The following is a 24,664-nucleotide window of genomic DNA, read 5'->3' on the forward strand; positions in this document are numbered from 1 at the left end:
ACAGGAGGAAACTGAGGCTCAGGTTTGCACAGCTGACAAGTGGCCCACATTGAGAAGTCCTCTGAGGGACAGAGTTTGAGGACTGGGCAGGCTCCTGTGATACCACTGATGGCAGGAGCTGGGGATCTATGGATGGGGAGGGCAACTCTACCCCAGACATAGGCTCCATTCTGGGGACCAGGGGGTTCATGGAACACCAGTTGGAACAGAGGAAAGAAACTGAGGCAGGAGCCATGCTTTGCCTGGATGTCTGAGGACAGTCAAGGAAGAGGACAGCCCTTGAAGATAAGAGACAGAAGAGAGTGAGAGCATCTGGTCCCGGAGAAGTCAAGGCGGGACAGGATTTAAAGGAGGGTTCTAGGAGTTTCAAAGTTTGCGTTGGCCGTGGTCCCTGCTATCAGGCACCAGATGGCAAGGGGTTGAGGGAAAGGAGGAGAAAACACGGAGCCGGTGGGCACAAACAGAGAATTCCAGATGTTGGCCAGAGTCGGCGTCCAAGAGAAGAGGGAGGCTGGACAGTGGAGGGAGTCAGAGAGTATGTCTTAGGAGGGAGAAGTGTCCTGTTTGGCTTGAGGGGAATGAGCTAATCTTACATAATGGGATTAAAGTTTTCTTTTGCTTTCATCTCTGAGACTTCCATCTCTCATCTTTAAAGCAGGGATTACAAAGAATTTGTCATAGGTTTATGAGGATTAAATGGGAAAATGGACGAGTAACCTTTAGTACAGTGCCTGAAACATTAACACATGGTACTTATTTTTAATATTTTATTGCTACAGATTTGCAAAGGGCTCATTCCAGAATCCTGAGGCAAATATTGCTTACATTTTAAATGTTGGTATCTTATATTTTTCACTTCATGGGGGTACGGTTGATAAATAAGTAGGATTTCACATATTTTGAAAGTCTGGGCTGGAAACAGGCCCGAAGAAGTATTCTTTTTATCTTTCATGTACATGTGGAAATTATACATTTTAATTAAGTGCTATCACATGAGCCAAATTCCCTCCTCCTGGATGTTGGTGGGAGTTTCTGTTTTGGGAGGGAGAATTTGGTTTTGGACTTATTACTTACATCTGCAGCAGGAGTAAGGAAGAACAAGAACAGGACGTTCTCTGATAAGCAATTTGGCTATTTTTTTTCATTTTGATCTGTAATCTGTAATCCAAGATTTAAAAAAAATAAAACCCTTTTCTGTAGGCTGGAATGATCTTGTTTAAGCCAGGATAAATTGTAGGTGATAGACTTTTCTCTTGGAGTAGTTAATCTCTGTGCTTTTTTGGTGCAAACTTCATTTAAAAAGAACCAAAAAAACCAGGGGTGGGGGTGCGGTATGGTCAGGAAACCCAGATACAAAATATTTTTCTTTTTAAAGAAGACACCTGTGATGCCAGCTCATGAGCACGGCCACATGGGGCGGAAAGGAATTAGTTACAGCCCTAAAAGAAGGATAAAGGCATCTGGTGGCAGATTAACTCCAGCAGAGTCTTGCTTTGTCCAGAATGCTCCAACTCAAAAGCATGCAGATTTCAGCGTGAGAAACGCATGTGTGAAGACAACTTCTCAGTAAGCCAAGTGTGATGGGTGCTTCTTAGGTGGGCACAAAGCAACATCAGCAGGTCTTAAAACCACGACATTGAGTGCGATGATAAGAAAAAAGACTCGATATGATGCTAGTAAGCCATTTTAAGCCACGTGCACGCACCAGTAGGGCAGTGGTTTCTACAGAGATGCACGCATTTAAGGACATGTATCTAACAGAGAGGCTGCCTGAGAGGTAGAGGGGAGAGGATCAGAGATAAGAGGGGAAGAATAAAACAAGAGAGGGGCTTTGCACAGACTGTGGTAAGAGGATAATGTGCTGTGAATTAACCCTGATTTTAATAGAAGTCTTGGAGTCGTTGGTCTTCTCCTTGTGGCCGTATCATCGGTCGGATGCAAATGCAAAGAAATTTCAGGCAGACATGTTCTAATGGTAACGGGTTCTAGGGATTCCTCAGGGCGGTTTGGGATGGCCTCCAGAACGTAAAGCAAACCCAAGGAACATCGTTTAGGCCAGAGTCAGAAGCAGGGCACCACCTTCGTCAGAACTCCAGGGGGCGCTCCTCACGCAAGCCGGCGATGGCCCACTTGCCCCCTCCCCCAGCTCTGCCGCTGGAGCCCTGGAACCCTGAGCACTACTCCTGCTTTTTCAGGGGCTGTCTCCCAGGATATTTTCACGACTTATGTTTGGACCGCGTTCTGGTGGAGAAGTTATTTTTTGAGGATGAAAACAAGCAAGCTGGGAACTACGTCACGGCATTTTTACAGTAAGAAAAAAAAGAATATATGAGAGCACGGATGGAATACCTTAAATATTTTAGGACTCGCCCTCCCCGCCCGCCCCACCCCGCCTTAGGATGCTTGTTTCAGCTGCATCTTGTCTGTTGGCCTAGAACAGTTCTTGAAACGAGTTTGAGGTTTGATCTTGTATGGCCCATCTTGCTAGCAGGGATTCTCAAAAGGCGGTCCTAGGACCAACAGCACCAGCACAGAACTCCTTAGGAATGCAAATTCTCAGGCCCCATGGGAAGCTCTTCGAACCCTGGGGTAGGGCCAGACCATCTGTGGTTTCACTAGCCCTCCCGGTGTTCCTGAGGCAGTTAAAGCTTGTGTCTGTGTTGGCTGAGCAGACTTTCCTCGTAACCTGCCAGCTTCTTACAAGCTGAGGCGTTTTTAAAAACTCCCAGGCCAAACCGTAGACACTTTCATCGGAATCTCTAAGAGGTAGGGCCCAGACATCAGTGAGGTTTATTTTGTTTGTTTCTCCAGGTGATTCTAATATGCTGTCAGGTTAGAGAACCATTGATCTAGACCAGGGCTTCTCACACCCTGACTGTTCACTTGAATCAGTGGAGACCAGATTGTAATACAAGTTTGGATTGAGTAATGGGATGGGGCCTGAGCTTCTGCCCCTTTTACAAGCCTCTGAGGCACACTGCTGCTTCCGGATCACCAAGCACACTTGGAGAAACAGGGACATGGGGTGCAAAGGAAATAGCGTTGACTGAGGCTTAGTAGATCTGGGGTTAGAAGGTGGAGGAGGAGGGACCGTTTTCTCACTGAGAAGGCACTTTGGGACTGGCAAACAAAGCAGGTGACTCCATACAAGAGACACCGAGTTTTACTTAGGATAACTTACTGATGGGGGTGGGGGAGGGATCATGCGAGTGACAGCCCAGAGCTAGGCCGCTGTTCTCCGCAAAGTCTGGACCTTAGTCCACAGGTTTTATAGAGTGGGGGGCATGCAGAAAGGCGATGCTGTGAGATCAAACGGGTCACATGCACCTAATTGACAGTTAACCTTTCATTAGATCTTATGGCACCATCTGTGTGTCAGGAAGAAGAAAGACTGTGTTATTTTTAATACACTTACAGAGGGCCAGGGCAAGACTCCCCCATCCCAGCCTTGGTGGGCAGTTCCAAGGTACATGTATTAATCACCCAAGGGCCCAGAGCAACTAACCCAAGAGAGGACATGACCAAGATGGCAGGCCAAAGATGGAGTTGTTACCGTCAGCCCTTCTATACCTGGATTCCTAGTAATGGCTTACATTTCTCTGGCTGCCATCTTGCTTGGACTGCCACTTCTGTTCTCCAGGCCAAAGTCTGTCCTCCTTCCCTCCTTCACAGGGAGGTTGAGAACACTGAATGCGTAACACAGAGTTGTTTCCCAAGTATGCGTGAAGCACGTGCCCCATGAATTTAGAGAGTGTGTGGAGAAACATTTAACATTTTTAATAGTTGTGAGTTCATTGTTATGAGTACTTAGGGCAAGTGACGCTGGTCTTCAATATATTTGGTAGCAATAAAGCTACATTTTATTTTATTTTTTTTAAGATTTTATTTATTTGAGGGGTGCCTGGGTGGCTCAGTGGGTTAAGCCTCTGCCTTCGGCTCAGGTCATGATCCCAGGGTCCTGGGATCGAGCCCCGCATCGGGCTCTCTGCTCAGCAGGGAGCCTGCTTCCTCCTCCCTCTCTGCCTGCCTCTCTGCCTACTTGTGATCTCTGTCAAATAAATAAATAAAATCTTAAAAAAAAAAGATTTTATTTATTTGAGAGAGACAAAAAGTACAAGTGGGGTGAGGGTCAGAGGGAGAACCAGACTCCCTGTTGAGGATTCTGGGATCATGACCTGAGCTGAAGGCAGACGCATAACGACTGAGCCACCCAGGGGCCCTAAAACTACCTTTTAAGAGACATGTTACCTGCACTTAGAAACTGAGGCCATCTGAATAAATAATAGTAGAGGTCCCTGACAGACAAAATTAATGAAGGTAGGATGAGAAGGACTCAAGTTTGAGAGATGGTGAGAAAGCAGATACAGAAGACCTATGGGAGCTAAAAAAAAAAAAAATAGCCCTTGATTTTGAGTGGCAGAATGAGATTATATGTTAGATCATTTGAGGGGTAGGTATCCCGCAGCACTCATACTGCCCTCAGTGGTGAGGGACTCATTATTCAAAAAATATTTATTGAGTGCTTCCTTTGCATTGGATACTCTTTTGGTCACTGGAGAGAAAGAAATCATTTTTGTCTATAAGGAAATTATAGGCGGGCAAGAGGTCATGAAATAAACTAATATACACTTTTTAATTTAATAGTTCATTAGAAAATATTAAAAAAAAAAAGTCTTGTTCACTAACAGCTAGCAAAGCTGCCCTAACACAATAATTCATTCATTCGTGAATCACAGTCAGGGAAAGTCCAAAATCTCCATTCTGATAAATTCTAATGGATCAGCCACGTTTACCAGACATAGGGAAAGGAGCCAGGCTCCCGTGCCTGGGATGATTTCTTGAACGGACTGAATGGTCTTTGTGTAGTTACGTTATAAGGATGTCTGTGACAACCGTTAGGACACAGCTCAATGAATCGGAAAGTTACTGACTCTGACTCAAAATAAGAATTTCCAAGGTTCCTAAATGATGTGGGAAGGAATCCAGCATCATTCAGCCATACCTCGTGGCCCTCGGCCTCTGTGCCTGAGCCTGTATGAGGCTTGTCGATGGTCACTTTCTGTTTTATTTATTTAACACTTTGGGAACCAATGACTCAGCCTCCTCTGGGCTTCAGTGTCCTCCCCCGTGAAATAACGGGATTGGACAGTCACCACGTCCTCTTTAGGCATAACATTTTGGTACCTATGATTTTAAACTGGAGGAGGGGTGTCTAATGGGAAACACAGAGGGGAAGGGCTGAGGGCTTATTAAAGTGTAGTTAGACGCTGATTTGTAAGAATAGCATTTTTTAAAAATGTCTTTGTCCCATCAAAGTTTAGGATCCTACCTGATTTTAGCATTGGAGGAGGGGGTGTGTTAAAAATGTGATAAAAAAGACTTTATTTGAACTTATCCATAATGCCACTTCTTCTCTTTGGTCTGAGGGTGTTAAAGCTGTTGAAAATGTGCCCTGAACTGGGTCTATCCCGGCAAAGGGAAGGTAGAGTCAATGTCGGATGAATTTAAATAATGTAGCCAATAAAAAGAGTGACATAAGCACCCCCTGTATCACCAACACCCATCTAGAAAAAGAAAAATCCTCCATTTTTAATGGTAGGGTTTGGGGAATTCAAATGCAGTCATACTGGCTTACGCCTCTCTATTCTGGCTCTCTCGCATACAGAGGCATGGAGAGGACTTCTCCAGGCAAGCCTCCCTTGCCAAGCCTCCCTCGCCTCTAACCTGCCATCTGGAGATAGAGGTCTAAGATTTATCTTACTTTAACCAAAGAGGAGCCAAAGGGAGGACAGAAATCTGATGGCTTCACTGCTCCATGTGGAAAAGAAACAGACTGGGTGAATTTGTGTAGGATCCCCAGGGAGAAAGCATCTTCGTGCTGTATTTCTTTTTGACCTGGAAACCCTGAAAACAAGTCAGTTACAAGCTGGAAGAGGCGGTTCCCCAGGTCTGGATTTGTTTGAGTTTCAGGGACAGCCTTGATTAGAAGGAAGAAATGCTTTATTTATATACACCAGATGGAATGCAGGGTTTCCTTGCTCTGTCTTTCCAGGCACCCAGAGCCTCTTGATGAAAATCAGTTGTCTCAATTAGGAGCCGTTCCTTGTTCAGCAGAACCTGATATTAACATTTCCTCCGCCGGATTTGCTGGCATCTGTGTGTTCCCTTCAAGTGATGACAAACTAATTGCAGTGGTTTCCTGTCACCAGCATAGTCTTCCTGCAGAGAAGGGGGTAGGAGGGGTGGGAGGGGGAGGTCAGTCTTTCTGGTGAGCCAGGTCCCCAGCTTGCTTTCCGTTACTGACGGGGACTGGTTTCCTTGCACCGAACGGCTCTTTACTGTAAGTGGTGCTGTTGGACCATCTTCCTCGTGTGCACTTGCCATCAGTACCCTCCGTGCATTCAGCGGCTCATTTGATACCAAAATGCCTATTCCTTTTGATGACTAAAATAAACTTTCTTCGTATGATACTCCCTTCCTACTGGGACTCCGTGGAGGCAGCTCTGACTCCTCCCAGTTTGCAATCCTGAGATTTCTCTTAGATGTGATCAAAAAATTAAATAAAGCAGTATGGGTAATGTAGTGGTACCTTCTCGACATGCCTTTCTGAGAGGGAAGCTGGGGGCCAGCCAGTGATGTAAAGAGACAGTGTATGAGCAATGGGGGAGGGGACCACAAATGGCAGAAAGTGAATCATCATTTTTATATAAAAGAAGTAAAGAGGCGACAGGGTGGCTCAGTGAGTTGAGCTTCTGCCTTCGGCTCAGGCCGTGACTCTGGGGTCCTGGGATGGAGCCCTGGAGTCGGATCCCTTCTCAATGGGCATTCTGCTTCTCTCTCTGTCCTTCCCCTGCTTGTGCTCTCTCTCTTTCTCTCTCTGTCAAATAAATAAAATCTTTAAAAAAATAAAAGAAGTAAAAAAAAAGAAAGAAAGAAAAAAGAAAAAAGGGGGTAGTGAGCCCAGAAAGGTGCAAGGAAAGGAAAAAAGAAGATGTGCTTTGATGATGAGCCAGAGAGGCCGTTATGGGCTGATTCCACACGATCCATTTTTTAAGCGATACTTTAAAAATAAATTTGTATGTGTGCACGTATTTTAGGATAGTTGCATGTATATGTGTGTTACTTTTCTAATTAGTGAATGGATGTACTTCTTTTTCTCTCATGGGATCCTTCCCTAAGTCACTGACCCGACAGTCCTGTTTACCTTCTCCCTCTTTCCAGAGCCCCGCGGGACAGCTGAGCTTCACGACCCGGGCCCTGAGAGGGTTCTGCCGTATAAACATTGGATCTCCACGTAGCCCACCTTTTAGAGAGAGTGAGTCACATTTTTAAACTTTGTATTCCGCAGTGTTTATTTAATACGAATATGAGACATTATGTGCCCCCCCCCCAAGAGGAGTGAGCTCAGCGATGGAGGTCATTGATAAACTTGTTCTTCCCTCCGTGTTAACAGTCAGGGTTCTGTGGTCCTGGTAAGGGGGTGACCACAGGACCTGGCCTCTCCCACATAACATATTTGCACCATTTTTTTTTATAGAAGGAAAATGCCGAGGCTTGGTCTGGGGCAGTCTGGCAGGAGAGAGGGCTGGTATACTTAGTTTCCTTCTGTCACATGTTTGGTGAAATGAATTAGACTTTTAAATCAGGAAATTCAGCAAGATGCGTTAGATCTGTGCACAAAAGCAGTGGAGGATTTCCAGCTGGCGGGGGGTATGATATGGAAATGCCTTGCTAAATCAGGGTCTGTTGGATTGTTGCTCTCCTGGCGGGCTCTGTTTCTTGCAAGCGAGCTGTGGATTGCATACTGAGTGCAGCGAGAGCAGGAACATAAGAATAGTCTTGCTTGTGGGAAGACCTGGGGGTTCAGATGTTTTTCATTAGGAGCTGGTTGTGAGCTTTTTCAGCTTAAAGGAAAGCAGCGCTTTTAGTAGGAAAAGCCTCCCTGAGCTCTGTCTTCTGTTTCTGGAGACTCTTCCTCAAGGAGGCAAGTTTTTAGCATCAAGTACTGTTAACGGGGGTTCTTTGTGCAACAGAAACTCTGTGGGAGGATGGGAAAGATGGAGAAAGAGGTGGTTATGGACTTCAACACTTTATTTAGAAGCTTTTGGTTTTACAATAACCAGCCAAGACCTAGGTACTCACTCTCAATGAAAATGTTGCCTTCCCTTGCAATTATAGATAGCTCCGTGCTAAGACTCACATGGCTATGCAGGATGCACCCCCCCGCCCCCAAATGATGACTGCTTTTTCTGGTTGGACATACAATATCAAGATTATCAGACAAATATTGCCTCAGAAACAAATATTTTATACCATATTGAGCCAATCACCAGCACTTTCCAAGGTAAGGCCTGACCTCTCTTTTCCCTCCATTTGTAATTTCTGTTTGTTGGAATCAGCTTTGCGTCAGTTCTGTGGATTGGCTCTGATGTCACCTGAACAAAGCTCTTAACTTCCTTTTTAGACAGAAAACACAATTTGACTCGTTTCTGAGTTCACATATGGGTTTTCTTGCCTGTGGATATCAGGGACTCTCTTGGAGGTTGCTGTATTCAAGGCTGGGTTATATCGAGAGCTTGAGACACAGTGGGGTGGGAGTGGAGTGGGGGGCAGAAATGCCCAGACTCAGGGTACAGGCTGGCAGGTGTTATCACGGGAAATCCTGGCAAACTCAGAACCTTCAGGTTCCCATATGGGAGAATTAACCGCCTACAGTCTGGCTGGCAATGTGTGTCCAAAGAAAAGCCGGATGTGTGTTGGAGGAAGAGACCAAATCAGCAGTCATCGTCATATTAAAAACAGCTCACATGAGCTGGTCTTCGGATGCCCCATCAAGAGTTGAACTTAGTAGAACAAAGTTAGGGAGGTTCAAGGGAAAGCCTCCCAGGTAGGTTTTCTTTGTCACATCCTGTCTGGCCTTTCAGTTTCTTGTCACTATTTCTCAAGGATGCCCCCTGCTCACTCCTTTGGACCCTCAGCTTCAGTGCCTTGCCTTTTGGAAGGGGGATGTGTGTATGTGTGTGTGTGTGCTGCTGGCAAGTTTCCCGGTTGTTGGCATATGTTTAGCCTTCCAAGAATTCTGTTTTTATTTTAATTCAGGAACTCTTGGATAAAAGCAGACCTTTCTAAGAGCCTAAGTGAAAAATCTGAAATGTTGGAATTTCATGACATGGAGAGAGAGAGTTTGGGGCAACTTAGCTTTCCAAGTGAGCCTGGCATGTGAATGATTACTTCTTCAGTGCCTCAGATATGCCTTTCATTTAGGAGATCAATTCTTCATCCACTTTTTCTAATGTTTGGGACAATATATGTAGTGGTAAGAATTGAATCAGAGTTGTGCTGTATGCTAGCTGCGTGACCTTGGGCATTTCACTAAATCTCTCCAAACCTCAGTTTGTAAAATAGAAGTAATAATGATATCTTTTCAAAGAGCCATTTTTTAAAGAGATTTATTTATTTATTTTAGAGAGGGAGCCTGCACACTCGAGTTGGGGGAGGGGTAGAGGGAGAAGGAGAGAGAGAGAAAGTCTAGACTCTAGAGAGAGTCTAGGAAACTCCATGCTAAGCATGGAGCTGGACACGGGGCTCGATCTCAGGACCCTGAGATCATGACCTGAGCCGAAATCAAGAGCTGGCTGCCTAGCTAACTGAACCCTCCAGGTTCCCCTTTGCAAAGAGTCTTTGAAAGAGTTTTGGTGAGCTTCAAATGGGTAACACACACACACACACACACACACACACAATCTCCTTGTTCTTCTGCACAGAGGATTTTCTTTAAAGATAATAAAAAATCTGGAAACGTTTGGTTGCCTCCAGGGAGTTAAGCAGGAGCAGGGAATGGAAAACGTTTCACTGTATCGTCTTCCTTATTTTTGGAATTTTGGATCATACGACTGAATAACGCATGTAAAATATAAAAATTAAAACATTCCTAAGTAACTTACCAGGAATTTGGTTATCATAAAGAAATGCCACCTTGCTGGTAGCTCTTGTTTACTCAGTGCAGGGCCCATGTTACCACTGTCCCCCAAGGCAGCCATGATTTGGCCATAAACATGCACACTGTTCACAATGTGGGCACAGACCGCATGGGTGTGTGTTATAAACTATACAGAGCATTCCTTTGTATGTTTCTAAGTATTACATAAATGGCATCCCAGTTTGTCACTTTTTTAAGTCAGTAAGGCATTTTTCCTCCTGTTCCTGGAAAATCCAAGGAATTGGACCAGGGAATAATGATGTATTAGCTAAGGTTCTTTTGATTGAAAGCAACAGAAACTAATTCTGGCTAGCTTAAACCATGGGAGGATTTAATGAAGAATATTGAGGCATCATAAGTATTGATCCCATGACTGGAAAATGGGAGGTTCAGGGCAGCTCCTGGGACATGAGCCCCAGGTAGCTCTGGGTTTAGTCCTTCCCTCATATGTTATCAACATGGCCAAATCACAGTGACCCCCCATCTCTCTATGTCTGGAGCCCACTCTTCAAATTTCAGAGACAGTGAGAGAATCCAGTTGGGCCGGATATCCCTCCCTGGGCCAACCCCCTTTATTTGGTCAGGAATGCAGGATTATGTAATAAGTTCATAACCATGGAGAGCCCATCCGGCATTACTGGGCCTCTTCCCAGTAGAGGGGAAATTGTGAGCGGGTCACCCAAAGAGGAGACAACCATAAATGAGCAGAGAAAATGTGGAGATGAGAAAGAAAGCTCTGTGTTGAGGATTTCTTCTGAAAAGGAACAAAGAGAGAGTATTTCCATTTGAGAATTCCTTCTTGGCATTTCTTGAGAAATTGATATGGACTCCTGTATTCTGAATTCTGAGTAAAATCAGTTGAAAAATCAGGAAAATTGGCTCAGTGTTATAATTCTCCTAGGAGAATTAAAGCCTGATAGTCCATACAGAGACCTTACTGGTTTGAAGTCCACTGACTTCAAGTTGAAAGCAAGAGCAGGAAACATTGATGCATGGAGTCAAAGGTCAAGGTTGACATTTCTGGGCTGGGGACAGAAGCCCTAGGAGAGAATTGTCAGTGGGACTTTCTTGTATCTGTTGCTCTAAGTGGGTGTTCAGAGCCTTGTGGATAGGGAGTCAGTCTTGGGGATAAACATTAAAAAGCTTATGTGCTAGTACTTTTTACATGCATGGTGTTCTAAGAAACACCAGCTTTTGGAAGCAAAATATGTCCTTAAGTTGACTGTTCTGACATTTGCCTTTCTGTAGTGCTCTTAACCTTGCCAGAAGATCCAAATATTACATTATTTGGATTCTACTGGAGAGAACAGTTGATGATTTGTGGGACTAAATTGTCATTTAAAGAATGATAACATTTAACTATTTTGGTATTACTTTCTAATTTCTAAGTGATGTTTATTTAGCTTCTATTTTATTCATTTCTTTTGAATGTTTTCTATTATCCTGTGCTTGTATTAGGTAGACACGATTTTTATGTTACTGAGTTTTATAATCTTGTCACAATCTATTGGTTCATAGTAATGATAAGCCATGTACTAGTTGTGATATCATTTTTGAAAAAGAAGACCACAGAACCTTTTTCATATAATCCAATTTTAGAAAAGTGTTTCTATGCTTATTATTATGGCTACTTCTTTTTCTTTCCTTTTTTTTTTTTTTTTTAAGATTTACTTATTAGAGAGAGGGAGAGAGAGCGTGTGAGAGAGTGCATGTGTGTGTGAGCCGGGGGAGGGGCAGAGAGAGAGGGAAAATCCCAGACAGACTCCCGCTGAACCTGAGCAGAAATCAGGAGTGGTCTGGTTAACCGACTGAGCCACCCAGGCGCCCTGTGGCTACTTATTTTTCAAAAGCATCTAAATAAAGTGTTATGGAACTTATGGAATGACCTGGATTCTGGAAACCTGAGAATTCTCAGAAAGTCCATCTCCTCATTTTTGAATCCCAAGGCTTAATTATCTGTCCAAAGTTTGGATGCAGTGTAAGGGAGTAGCATGCTATGTTGGTTCCCCGGTAGGGTTAATGGTGAAGGGTTATTGTTTATCTCTGAGCTATTCTCACTAGTGATGTCCCCACATAAGTCAGACTCCTTGGGGCATCAGGATACACGAAGACAACTGGTATTGGAAAAAAAGAAACCCGGGTTGATTTCAGTTCCTGCTGAAAGTTGGAAAAATCAATTCCATGAGAAATGAGAAGTGACCCTCTTCTGGCTGCCAAGGAAACATTAGAAACAAGAGGGAGAAAAACGGTGAACAATGAAGGTTCCCCTGGGCTTCCGGTTGAAATTGATCATCCTATTTTAATCCAAGAAACCCTGATCATCAGCATTACTTTGGGGTTAAAAAGTTGTGTCCAAAAGACCCCAGGTTAGAAGGCATCTGTGTGTGCATTGCTTCTCTATTTGCTTGATGTTAATTTTCAAATGAGTGTGCCCTCTGAGGATGTGCTCTAAGGAAGTGAACTAAAGACTGGAGGTAACTCCCAGAGAAAACCGATCTCCATGGGCAGGGCGTGTAGAATTGCTGGGGACAGTGGTTCCTGACACATGGGTGAGTGAGACATCTGGGCCTCGGCTGGCCCAGAGGGGCTGACAATGACATCTGCTCACAGACCCCAAATGGGCTGGTCCTGATGACACAGTATGTCTTTTTCTTTCTTCCTTGCTTCTTCCCTCCCTCCCTCCCTTCCTTCCTTTCAAGATTTATTTATTTATTTCTAGAGAAAGAGAGAGAGCACAGGTGCGCAAACCAGGGGAGGGGCAGAGGGAGAAAGAGAATCTCAAGCAGGCTCCCTGCTGAGCATGGACCCCCGGACCTGGGTCTGCAGCCCAGAACCCTGAGATCATGACCTGAGCTGAAATCCGGAGTCTGCTGCTCAACGGACTGAGCCACCCAGGGGTCCCTGGATTTTTTTTTTCTTTAAATGGAAATATAATTCACACAGAGTGTTATATTAGTTTCAGGTATATGATCGAATGTTTCAACAATTCTGTAGTTTTATTCAATGTAGTTTTATTAAAAAAAAAGATTTTATTTGTTTATTTGAGAGAGAAAGTGAGAGGGAGAGGACGAGCAGGGGAGAGGGAGAAACCGACTCCCCACTGAGCAGGACTGGATTCGGGACTTGATCCCAGGATTCTGGGATCATGACCTGAGCTACCCAGTTTCCCCTACTCAGTGTACTTTTAATCCTGTTTATCTATTTCAACCATCCCTCCACCCACCTCGCCTCTGATAACCAAGTTTGTTTTCTGTATTTAAGAGTCTATTTTTTGTCTTTTTTTTTCTTTGTTTTATTTCTTCCACATATGATTGAAATCATATGGTATTTGTCTTTCTTTGACTAACATATTTCACTTAGCATTCTACCCTCTAGATCCATCCATGTTGTCACAAATGGTGAAATCTCATTCTTTCTTTGGCTGAATAATGTTCCCGTGTGTGTGTGTGTGTGTGTGTGTGTGTGTGTATGTGTGTATCTCATATCTTCTTTATCCATTTATACAGCGATGGACACTTGGGTTGTGTCCATATCTTAGTTATTGTAACAGAGAATTTCATATTAGCCATGCAAACTGACCCAGACTTCATGGCTAAAAAAATTCATTCATTAGGCAGGAATCCTGGCTGGTATGACATACTTGATATTTAGCTCTGTGATGTAGGTGGATATAAAATAGCTTTTAAAAAATGACTTTACATAGGAACGTTAGATATTTATCCGGAGATTGGCCATATATTGGGGGAAGAGGGGGAGAGATTCCTTCCTAAAACCCAAAACAAAAACCACCCAAGAAAAATGCCATGTAGGCTATGATTGCAAATGACTAATGGAATGCAATTTAGTGGAATATGGAAAATACATTTCCTTTATAATAAAGACCTAAGTTCTTTCTTTTCTGAAGCCTTAAAACCAAAATTGAGCTATTAAAAAAGTGTGGAGATAGCTTCAGAAAACCTTTTGCCTTTTATGAAGTAAGGACTTTGACCAGATGACTTACAGACTTGTCAGCCACGCATTACTGTGTATTGGTGACGCCTCTAGACACAGTGGGGGAGCCCTGGAGATGGAATATTCATTTCTGGCCCACCAGTGGCCTAGCGTTTTTTTTGTTTTGTTTTGTTTTGTTTTTTTTTAGATAAAAGTGAATTAAGATGAAACCTTTTGCTCTCCCCAAACCACAGTTTGTACAAGCTAGTCCATTAACATTAAATGCTTTCCAGAGTTATTGCCCCCCCAACCCCCAGCAGGAGCACGCAGAAGGCTGGAACCCCATCCTGAAAGAGTTTTCTATCAACTTCTTGTGCTGACCTCAGGCACTTCTGACAGCACAGAGTTCTCCTAGGCTTCCCGTGGCTACCTCCAAAAACAAACTCTTGAGTGGAGCTGGAGCTCCCAGTATTAGGCTGATGGCTTTTTGCTTACAAAGCCGTTAAAGGTCAGTAAAACTTTTTTTCGTCTTTACTAGAGTTCAGTACTCTGCAAATGATGTCCTACTGGATATTGTGCTGAAACAAGTTAATTAGCCATAATCTATGGCTGCCGTCAAAGACAATACTGTCTGATACTATAAGGACCTATTCTATATTTTCATATTAGCCAGAGGCTTCCATTGAGGTTAAACAATAACTTTGTTGTTTAACCCTTAAACTGTCCCTGCTCCCCTTCCCCCAGGGGACTTACTTAAAACACATCCCGGAGGGCACACCTGGGTGGCTCAGTGGGTTAAAGCCTCTGCCTTCGGCTCAGGTCATGATCCCAGGATCCTGGGATAGAGTCCTGTATAGGGCTCCTTGCTCTGCAGGGAACCTGCTTCTCTCTCTACCTCTGCCTGCCCTCTGCCTGCTTGTTCGCTCTTTCTCTCTGACAAATAAGTAAATAAATAAAATCTTAAAAAAAAACAAAACAAAAACACATCCCGGAAACCAGCTCCAGCTAACAAAGCCCAGATACAAGGGTGGGTCAGGCCAGGTGGAGACATCCGATCAGTGGGGGTTGTATACTCTCTCCCTAGCTACCAAGGAGTATTGACCCCCCCCCCGCCCTTTGGGAGCCTTTTGGGCACCAATCCTAATCAAGGTGTAATAGGCTGGTTCAAATGTATACTAGGGTAAATTGTAATTCAATTGCTCACCTAGCATCACTGTGGAGTTTCCTGTGTGTGTTACAATCTCATTGGTCACCTGTGCGTGGCCAGGCCCGACAGCATGGCCTTTGCCCTTAAAAGCTAGTCTGTGAAACAGAGAAAGGTCGCCCTGCCTTGTAAGAGGTGCGTCCCCGAACGTTTGGTTAGATTCTTGATGCTTGGCTCGAAATAAAGCTTTGCTTGACCTTCGCTTTATATCAGTCTCGCTCCTTTAATCATGGACCCATTACTGGGGCATAACAATACAAAGATTGAGAATTATTACTATAGTAATAGGAATTATGTTGGTACTATTTCAATAATTATTTAATGGTAATATTTAATAAATTTAATAATTTAATAAATTTAATAATTTAATAATAAAAATTTATAATTTATAAAATTTATAATATTTACTATGACTACTAATTCCGTTCTAGGCTCCATGTGAAGCAATTTGCCGTTATTATCTCTCTGCATATGATCATGGACCATGGGAGGTAGGTAGCATTATATTCATTTTCCAGATGCAGAAACTGAGGTTTAGGGAGGGTAAGCAGCTTGTCCAAGGCCACATAGGCAGTCAGTGATGAAGGTGGGAGACAGAGTTTTGAAACCTGACATACAAGAACATAGAGAGCAGTGCACAGACGTTTGCAAGATACACCTGCGACATGCCTTCGTCCATCTGGTGAAGTTTTGAATATAGGTGAGGTTCAGTGGGGTGGAGTCCCGAGCCCACAGCCAAGAAAGAATTCTTGGGACGTCTTCAGTGCAAAATGGTGGTTTACTAAAGCTTGGGGACAGGACCCGTGGGCAGGAAGAGTCACAGTCACTGGGCTGTGAGGAGTGGTCCATTATATACTTGCAAGTTGGGAGGGGGTCAGGGATGGCGTCAGTCTCTAAGGAATTTTGGAAGCAAGGTTTCCAGGACCTTGAGGCGCTAGCTGTTGGGAAAAGGTCATTTATTACCATCTAATAAAACCTTAGTCGTGAGACCCTTCAGGTGTATATATCATCATATGCTTGGGGGTGATTGCCAGCACGTTTCTTGGAGGGTTTAGAGATAAAGGAAGTTTCCAAAGGAATTTTTATATGTTAAAGTAGACTTACAGGATGCTGGTTGGGGTGGGAGAGGAAGCCAGGCTAGGATTGCCTTTTGCCCTTAGCATAGTATTAAGGTGGAGGCAGTTCAGTCACTAGAGGAATGTCACTCTGCCTGTTTCAAGGACTTGTCAGTGGCTCTAGATAGTAAGGAAATTGAACAACTTTTCTTCTGCCTCTGTTTCCCACATTACATTCCTCCAACGTTCACTCAGTGGCCTTCTAGGGAGGGGCTGGAGAAGCAGCAAGTTCTGTTGGAATTACGATCTGTATTTCCTTTGCTAGGGAACAGAGGTTTGGTGGAAAGCGGTGTGTTTTAAGAGAAATATGTAATTGATTTTCCCCACCACCAGAAGCTCTTGGGGCAGATTTAAAATGAGTACATCCAAGATGTCCGCCCTGGAGATTTTCTACCTGCTTTTCTGCCTCTTGTCCTGTACTTTTGGTATTTCTTCTGCTCTTAGCATCAGTGAGTCAACAGCCTATTTTTAGCATTCCCCGTGTGTACAGACGTGGACCCTGACTGAACAGGTGTGTACTCAGCACAGGCCAAATATGCGTGCCAGTCTTTCCTGCTGGCAGTGGGTCAGCGGTGGTGGTGTACGGGGAGGTGTGTGGAAGAACGGAACATTTAAAAACAAATCTATACGTATATTTAATTCATTTTAAGTCTCAAAACCTCTCAAGGGAATTTTTTTTTTTTTAAATTGGGCAGTTCAGCCTTTCCCCCTTGGTACCTTTCTGATAAGTTCATACAGGGAAGCCTGAGAGAAATTAATCTTTTAATGCCTCACAGGTAAAAAAGGAAATTATAGAATGATGTAGCTGGAAGGGACCCCAGAGATCTAAAGTGTTTCATGGAATATTCACGTCCTTGATCTGTTAATAGGTGTTTTGCCAAAGACCTTACTTGACCATGGTCAGATAAGATGTGGAAATGCTAGGTTAAAGTTGAATCGTTTTCTTTTCTGTGGAACCTCAGGGTCTTTAATATGCCAGCGTGCTTTGTGAATCTGCAAAACTCGCTCCATAGCCCTCCCCCTCCAATTCTTTCTGCAGACAATGTTGGTCTAGCTGAGGCAGCACGGCTGACACCTTTTTGAGAGCCAGGAAGTCCCAAGGGGAAGGAAAGATAGATCAGTTGCTCCTGTTACATGCCAGGAATTCTCAGTGAGATGCCTTTCCCCTAGAGGCTCAGAGAAGGCTGAGAGACACCTCAACAGACAGGCCTCCCCTTCATTGTGAACCACACTGCAACCTAACACGAAGTGGTGACCCGCCCTTTAAAATCAGGAAAGTGTATTCATCCCCTACCTCGCCCCCTGGGGACAGATGAAGGGGAATCGGGACTGTCTCCAGGCTATAGTCACAAAGCTAGTCTGGGGCTTTCCCTGCACAAAGTGGGCATGTGAGTTTGGGAAGAACCAGTTTAAAAGCTCACAGAGATTTTTGTAGGAAAATGTGCATTTCAAAGCTCCAAGAATGAAGTAGAGTGTGGAGGGCTTCCAAGTTGCTTGACCAGGCAGCTCTGCTTTCTGAGGTATTGGGAGGCAACAGGTTCTGAGGAAAGTCCTTTGGGAAACACTGATCTAATCCGACCTTCTCATTTTACTGTGAGCCGCTAAGGACAAGGCATTTCTTCTGCGGGCCCTCTCAGGTTCCTTTATCCACCACTGTAACACAGTTATTGGAATTAACTTGACCAACTTTGAGGGCAGCTTTGAAGAGATTTCTTTAGTTGCTAAATCCCTTTTATACATTTCCAGGGGAAATTTACTCTATATTTCTTGAATTTCTGTTGTCAAAAACCACAGATTAATTCAACCAATGTGTATAGAATGCCACCTATGCCCAAAGCCCCTTTCTGTATAGTGGTGGTCCCCACAAAGATATAAATTAGTTCTTACTACAGAGGACATTCATAATAATGATAAATACGATATTGATGGTGATACTGTGAACATCTTTTAACGAATGCCTTTCTGTGTGTCAGGCCCTAAACCATGCACTTTAATCCTCCCAACAACGAGTGAGGTGAGGATGATAATGATTCTTATTTCACAGTGAGGACACTCAAGTGAGGAGAGGTTAAGGAAATACTCCAAGGTCACATACAGCTGGCGGAGAGAAGGCTTACATAGAAAGGCCTGTGAGTGTTCCTTATCAATGATGCAAAGTGCTGTATGAATTTAGTGAAAAGAAAAATAAGTTTTGAAAGACTTGATCAGTGCAAGTGTCAATTATGTGGTGGACAGTTATGGTTGCTTGCCCATCTCTCCTCCCTCTGGGGAACAGTGCCCCCTTACTTTGGAGGAACTCCAAAGACACTGTGGGGTCTGGCTTTGTGGTTGTGCACTTTGCCTTGAGCTGGACCAGAGTCTTTGGGAATATGGGGATTAGAACCAAGGGAAGAGGTTTCCCTCTCTTAGTTGGTATAACTGTAAAAGCTCATCTGAGATATGGATGCCTTGTCCTTAGCCCTATGGAAGGAGCTAGGCTTTGGTAGGAGAAACAATGTTGGAGGTGGAGAGATGGAGAAGTAGATCTTCTGGTCATCTTTGAGGCCGAACCCTTCTCTTCTTTACAGGGGCAGAGGATTTGCTACCTTCTCTTTTGGGAATGATATTGCCCTTCCCTGCAAAAGAAAATGTTATTAGACAGTGATTTAAAAACCTCTATGCCATAGGGATGTACACAGATCCTTAGAAGAGTGGAGGTTCTCTCTGTTGGGTGCTACAGGGGAATGGGCTCTTGGGGACCCAAGGAAAACAAAAACAAAAACAAAAATATATATATAAAAAAAAACAACACCCCACAATGACAACCCAACTTTGGTGTTTAAGAGGCTAGCTAAGAAGTCCCAACAAGATTCCATTGGTGGCTACATTGGATTCGTCTCATACTTCAATGATATTAACAAAAACAGGAGGGGCCATACAAGAATTCAGACTGACTGCAAATGCCATCTTAGCCACTCCCTTGATCTCACAGAAAGCCTCCCTTTCCTCATCTGTAAAATGGAAATGATATGAATGCCATGCTTTCTTCTTTTGCTTTGAGCCTACAGAGAGAAAACAGATGCAAAGCCTTTGTATGCAAAACAGCATGGAAGTGTGACCTCCTATTCACACTCATTTTACTGTGATCAAATGCTTTTCCAACCCTGCAGCAAGTCAAGTTTACTCCCAGCAAGTGGACAGTATTTGGGGGGAGAAGAAGCAGGAGATTTCAGGACAGTAGCCTTAGTGGGTGCCAAAATGCTTGGAGAGTGAAAGGTGATAGAAGCCAAAAAACAAACAAACAAACAAACAAAAACCCAAACCCAAACCCAAAACAAAATAATAGTTTCTTCCTGTTTGGATTTTATCCTTTCGGTCCATTGTCTCTTCACTTCTGTTTTCTATGGAGTATTTCTTGGTTTGGGTTTTAGTGGGCTTTATGCAGACAAGGCAGACCATCCCTTGCCCCCTGCAGAATGAGAAGATGCATGGAAAGGACCCAGGAGAGTTCCTGGTATCTTGTCCTTGTTTGAGTTCATTCATTCATTCCTGGCAGGGTATCAAGAAGGACTCTACCCTTCTCCTATGGAAAGTGATTAATCCGGGCCGGAAGCTCAGCAGTGTGGACAAACAGTGTGGGACCAGCCCGTTTCTAAGCAGGAGCTGGGCTAGGGAGGGTGAGGAGTAGGAAGAAGAAAGAAATAGTGTCTGTGTCGCTGTCCTTGGAACCACCACAACAAACAAGGGCAGGGGTGGGGGGTGGGGGGGGGAGTTTCCAAGCTGCAGATGGGGCTGCCTTGAGAGAGCCCAGGGAGAAGTGTGGACTGCTGGGTGGGTCTTGCCGGGTTCAAGGGCCTGACAGTCTGTGATTCCCGGCAACAAATGGTAGTGGTGGGGTGTGTACCCACACACACAGACACACATGCAACGCTCAGCCTCCAATTTCGGCGCTGGCAGAAGATAACAATTCTCAGTTCGCCTTTCCAGGGTTATTTTTGGCCCGGGGCTGTTCGCTAGTGGCAAAAGGTTCAGCCCCCTCCCAACTCCCTCCCTCGTCCTTGTTCAAAAGAGAAACTTGGGCTTGTAAAAGGCTCACTTGCAGGGCGACCGGGAGACAGGGCTGCGGTGGGAGGGGAGAGGGAGTGGGGGTCTGGGAGAGGTCCCCAAGTCCCGCTCGAGCTCGCCTCCGCCCCCGAGCTGTTTTCTAGCAGAGGGTGTGTGTGCTCGGGAGGGAAGCGGTCACCGGGAAGGCTGGGGCCAGGCGGGCGACTGGGGTCTCCGGGGTCGGGCTGGCCGGCCCTGGGAGTAGGCTCTGGGGCACCCCCCCCCTTAAGTGAGTCCAGCAGGGTCCCGACACTGCTGGCACCTCGGGGGATCCGGCTCCAGAGAGAGCTGGGCGGGAGCAAACTTTCTTGGAAGGTAGAGGCCAAACTCTGCCGGGGCGGCGCGGAGAGGGAGGACTGCCGGATCCGCGGGAGGGCGCAGGGCTGCGGAGGGGGCCGGGGCCAGGGCGCGAGGCGGAGCCCGGGCGCGTAGCCAAGCTGGTGGGGAGCAGGGGGGCCGGCGGGCTGCAGATTCCCTCCGGCTCCCGGGAGCCGCGGCAGGACCAGCCAGGAGGCGCCATGGAGGGGAGCCCCATCCCGGTGCTGACGGTGCCCACCGTGCCCTACGAGGACCAGCGGCCGGCCGGCGGCGGGGGGCTGCGGCGGCCCACCGGCCTCTTCGAGGGCCAGCGCAACTACCTGCCCAACTTCATCCAGAGCGTGCTGTCGTCCATCGACCTGCGCGACCGCCAGGGCTGCACCATGGTGGTGGGCAGCGACGGCAGGTACTTCAGCAAGACGGCCACCGAGATCGTGGTGCAGATGGCCGCGGCCAACGGGGTGAGTGACCTGCCCCCGCTGACCCTAGCCTCTCACCGCTCCGCCGCCACCACCCGCAGCCGCAGCTGCCGCCGCCCTCGGTCCCCGCCCTGCCCCTCCTGCCTGCCGCCCCCCACCCCCGCATGCCCAACCCCCACCGCCACTGCCACCCCCACCCCGGCGCAGCGGCTCCCCCAGGTCCTCTCCTTGAGGTCCCCGAAAAGCCCTCAGGGTTCCGCTTGGAGGGAACCTGCCACATCGTCCTGAGCTCTCCCCGGCTCTCTGCCCATGGCCCGCACCTGCCCGCGTTCCTTTTGGGCCTCCTCTTCCCCAGCCCTTTAAAACTACCCGTTCTCACCGGTTTACTACCCTGCCTTCCCCACCCCCACTTCTTTCCTAAGCTACCAACATAGTGGCCCCCCCACCACAGCCCCTTTCCTTCTTTTTTCTCCTGTACCCTATTTGCAGTCCTCTTCTTCCCCCTCTAAGTTTTGGCTCTCCCAGATCTAACAGTAGTGTCTCAAACACAACACGTGTGTACACACACACACACACACACACACTCCAGTGTTGATTCCTGGCATGTTTGGCAAGAGTGGACCCTAAAGACTTTTAGTGTAAGTGGTTCGTTAACCCAGTGGAATTACTTCACTATTCATCTGGTTTGTGCAGGGCTGGGGTGAAGATCAGTTCCGTGCCACACAGCCTCTCTGCCCTCAGTTCTGTGTGTGTCATGGGGGGGGAGCAGTATCTCTCAACGATCTGAAATGAGACTTGCTCTGCCTTTCTTAAAGCAATTCCTAACTACTCTGCGAAAGACTCTCTGGCAGTTGATAGCATTTTGTGCCTCTTCTCCCTTTCAGATTTCATCCTCATTTCCTCTCTCTTCTCCCACCACCTCTGCGGACCTTGGAGGTTTCTCCTTCTCCTCCTTCCTTTCTGTCCTACAGCTAGAAACACCTTCTGGCATCATCCAGTATCCCTCTGTCCTCCTTCCCAAATCCCGCAGCCTCTGCGGACTTCTGCAAGAGGGACACCTCACTTCAGCGGTCTTTGTGGGAAATATTGTCTAAAAGAATCATTTGAGCCAGAACCCCACGCATAGCACATTTAAGTGGAATCCCTACCGATGTATAAATGAGTGTGAACATTTAAAAAAAGTGAAACTAAACAACTCTCTGGGGTATGGATTCCCTTTCTCCTTCCCGACCCCATCCTTTTAATTTTCTTTCCTCCTTTCTTTCTTTTTTTTAGTCTTTGGTGTCGTCCATATTCCATGTTTGTGTACTCTGATTCCCCTCTTGCAGTGTTTTAGGGGTAGGGAAAGTATATTTTTTTTCCCCTAAATAAAATAACCCAAAAGCATTGGGAGAAAGCGTTGAGGGGTGGTACGGGTGGTAGAGCTGGGATTTCCAACCTCAGAAGACGATGTGGCTGGCGATACAGCACTACTATTTCTCTCTGGCTCCTTACTTGGGATCGATAAAAGTTGGCTTGAATCAGGGAGTTGGAGAGAGGTTGACAAATAGTCTTTTACTCTTGTCTGACAAAGCTGTTCCCATGGAGTGATGGAGGATAAGGAGCCTTGGGAGAGGTAGGGCAGCTCTCTGCGTACTACTTCCTGGGCCAGTTTTTTTGTTTGTTTGTTTGTTTGTTTGTTTGTTTTGGGGAGGGAGAAAAACATCCACTTATTTATTGTGGGTGAGGATTTTTTTTCAAGCTACAGTTGTCGATTTGCACGGGCAAGGTATTGCTATGCTTTCTCGTTTCTTGGCACATGTTCCCATCAAGTCTCTTCAACTTCTTACTTCAATGCTTCTCTGATAACCACATCTTATTAAGTTTAAGATGGAGTTTATTTTAGGCAATAGGTAGCATATGTTAGTAAATGGTTAAAACAGAGCCACACTTAACCTCGTGGTTGTTACAAGGGACAGAATGACAAGTTACAATCCACACAGAAGCACCATCTCCTAAATAATCTGAAAGTGTTATTTCCAAAATGGGTGGGTAGGAGTGAAGGGAATGGCCAACATTTATCAAAGGTTCAGGCAGCCAATTTAAACCAGTCTTCTCATTTTGTTCACCTTCTTGAGGGCTTTTGCTCAGGCAAATGAACAATCGGAAGGCTGGCTTCAGGAGAAAGGGGGTTCACCATTAGCAAAATTGGTCTTGAATGATGGCAAATTGATAGGAATGAAGACCCTTGGTTCCAAAAACTTTGCCTCCCTTGACTTCCCATGGGGTATTCATAAACGGGTTAGAAAAATAGTACAAAAATAGTATTTATTCTCTTTGAACTGACTTGAACCTGAGTGAGAGGGCTGCCTCTCTGTATTTGAAAGATTTGAGGTTTGATAAAGTTAATTTTACTATGCAGTTTAATATAATCAACTGTAGTTGCTCTTTGATTATATAATTGCTAGAGGAGGACAGAAGTTTGGAATTTCCAAAGTGATGAACTGCCACTTATATCTTAATATATCATAGAGTTTGAAATAGATTCTCCGACATATAGCTGGTACAATTCAGGATAAAAATTTTTTTATTGTAAAATTCTGAATATTTCAAACTTTCAGAAAAGCAGAGAATAGATAAATGGCTTCCATATGCCCACACCCTAGGCTGTTATTATTTTTCCTATATCTGTTCCATCTTTTTTGAGGGCTAAAGTATTTTAAAGTATATTTTAAAAATGACGTTTTATCCCTAAATTCAGTATAGATCTCTAAAAACTAAGAACAATGTTCTTGATAGTTACAATATCATTATCATCCCAAACAAAATAAAAAAAGGATTTCTTCATTTATTACCCATCCTACATTCAGATTCCTCAATTATTCTGAAATGTCTTTTATAGCTGTTTTTTCAAACTAGTTTTCTTCTAATCAAGGAACACACATTGCATTTGGTTATGTCTTAAGTCTTTTTTAACCTAGAAAATATCTCCCTCCTTATTTTTTTCTGTTAATGAAATTGACTTATTGAAGAGACAAGGTCGGTTGGTTGTCCTGTAGAATGCCTCCCTCGGTCCCACTTTCTGGAATTTTCTGATTTTTTTTTTATGTTGTCATTTAACTTTTCATGATATTCCGTGTGTGTGTGTGTGTGTGTGTGTGTGTGTGTGTGTACTAGAATTGAGTTCTAAAGGCTTAATTAGATTCAGGCTCAACATTTTTTTTTTCTTTTTTTGGCAAGACTATTTCGTAGGTGATGGTGTATATTCATGTTGTATTGTGTTAGGAAACAATCTCTGGTTGACCAGATGTTCATGGTACTGAGATGACTATCGGGCTGTTGTGGTGATTGCCTCTGTCTTCCAGTACTTTCCCCCTTGGAACTGGCCAGTAGCCTGTGGGGTGAGGTTTGTACCATGTGAATATCCAGTTCCTGTCACCCTTTACTCAGTTGTTTTATCTTCCATTAGTGATCCAGGCTTGAGTGGATTATTTCATTAGGGGTTTCAAAATGATTTTTAATTCTCTAATTCTATCTACATGCTTCAGCTAGCATTTTCTAAAAACTGGGCATTTCCCTCACTATTGGGCTATCCTGTAATAGAGTTGCTTCTGGAAAAGCAGAATTTATGTTTATT

The 24,664-nt window shown here is 44.9% G+C and overlaps 1 protein-coding gene across 1 annotated transcript in view; it reads left to right on the top strand.

Annotated features, from left to right (window-relative positions):
* The first annotated feature begins 20,543 nt into the window (after positions 1 to 20,543).
* Positions 20,544 to 24,664, top strand: part of PGM5 (phosphoglucomutase 5) — a 194,283-nt gene continuing 190,162 nt past the window's right edge. Inside the window, exon 1 of the mRNA XM_032866566.1 lies at positions 20,544 to 21,090. Within this exon, the coding sequence (XP_032722457.1) occupies positions 20,830 to 21,090 (261 nt within the window). The 5' untranslated portion in view covers positions 20,544 to 20,829. The remainder of the gene's footprint in view (positions 21,091 to 24,664) is intronic.

This window comes from Lontra canadensis, unplaced genomic scaffold (genome assembly GCF_010015895.1).
Source record: "Lontra canadensis isolate GAN:19392208 unplaced genomic scaffold, GSC_riverotter_1.0 scaffold31, whole genome shotgun sequence".
Lineage (NCBI taxonomy): Eukaryota > Metazoa > Chordata > Mammalia > Carnivora > Mustelidae > Lontra > Lontra canadensis.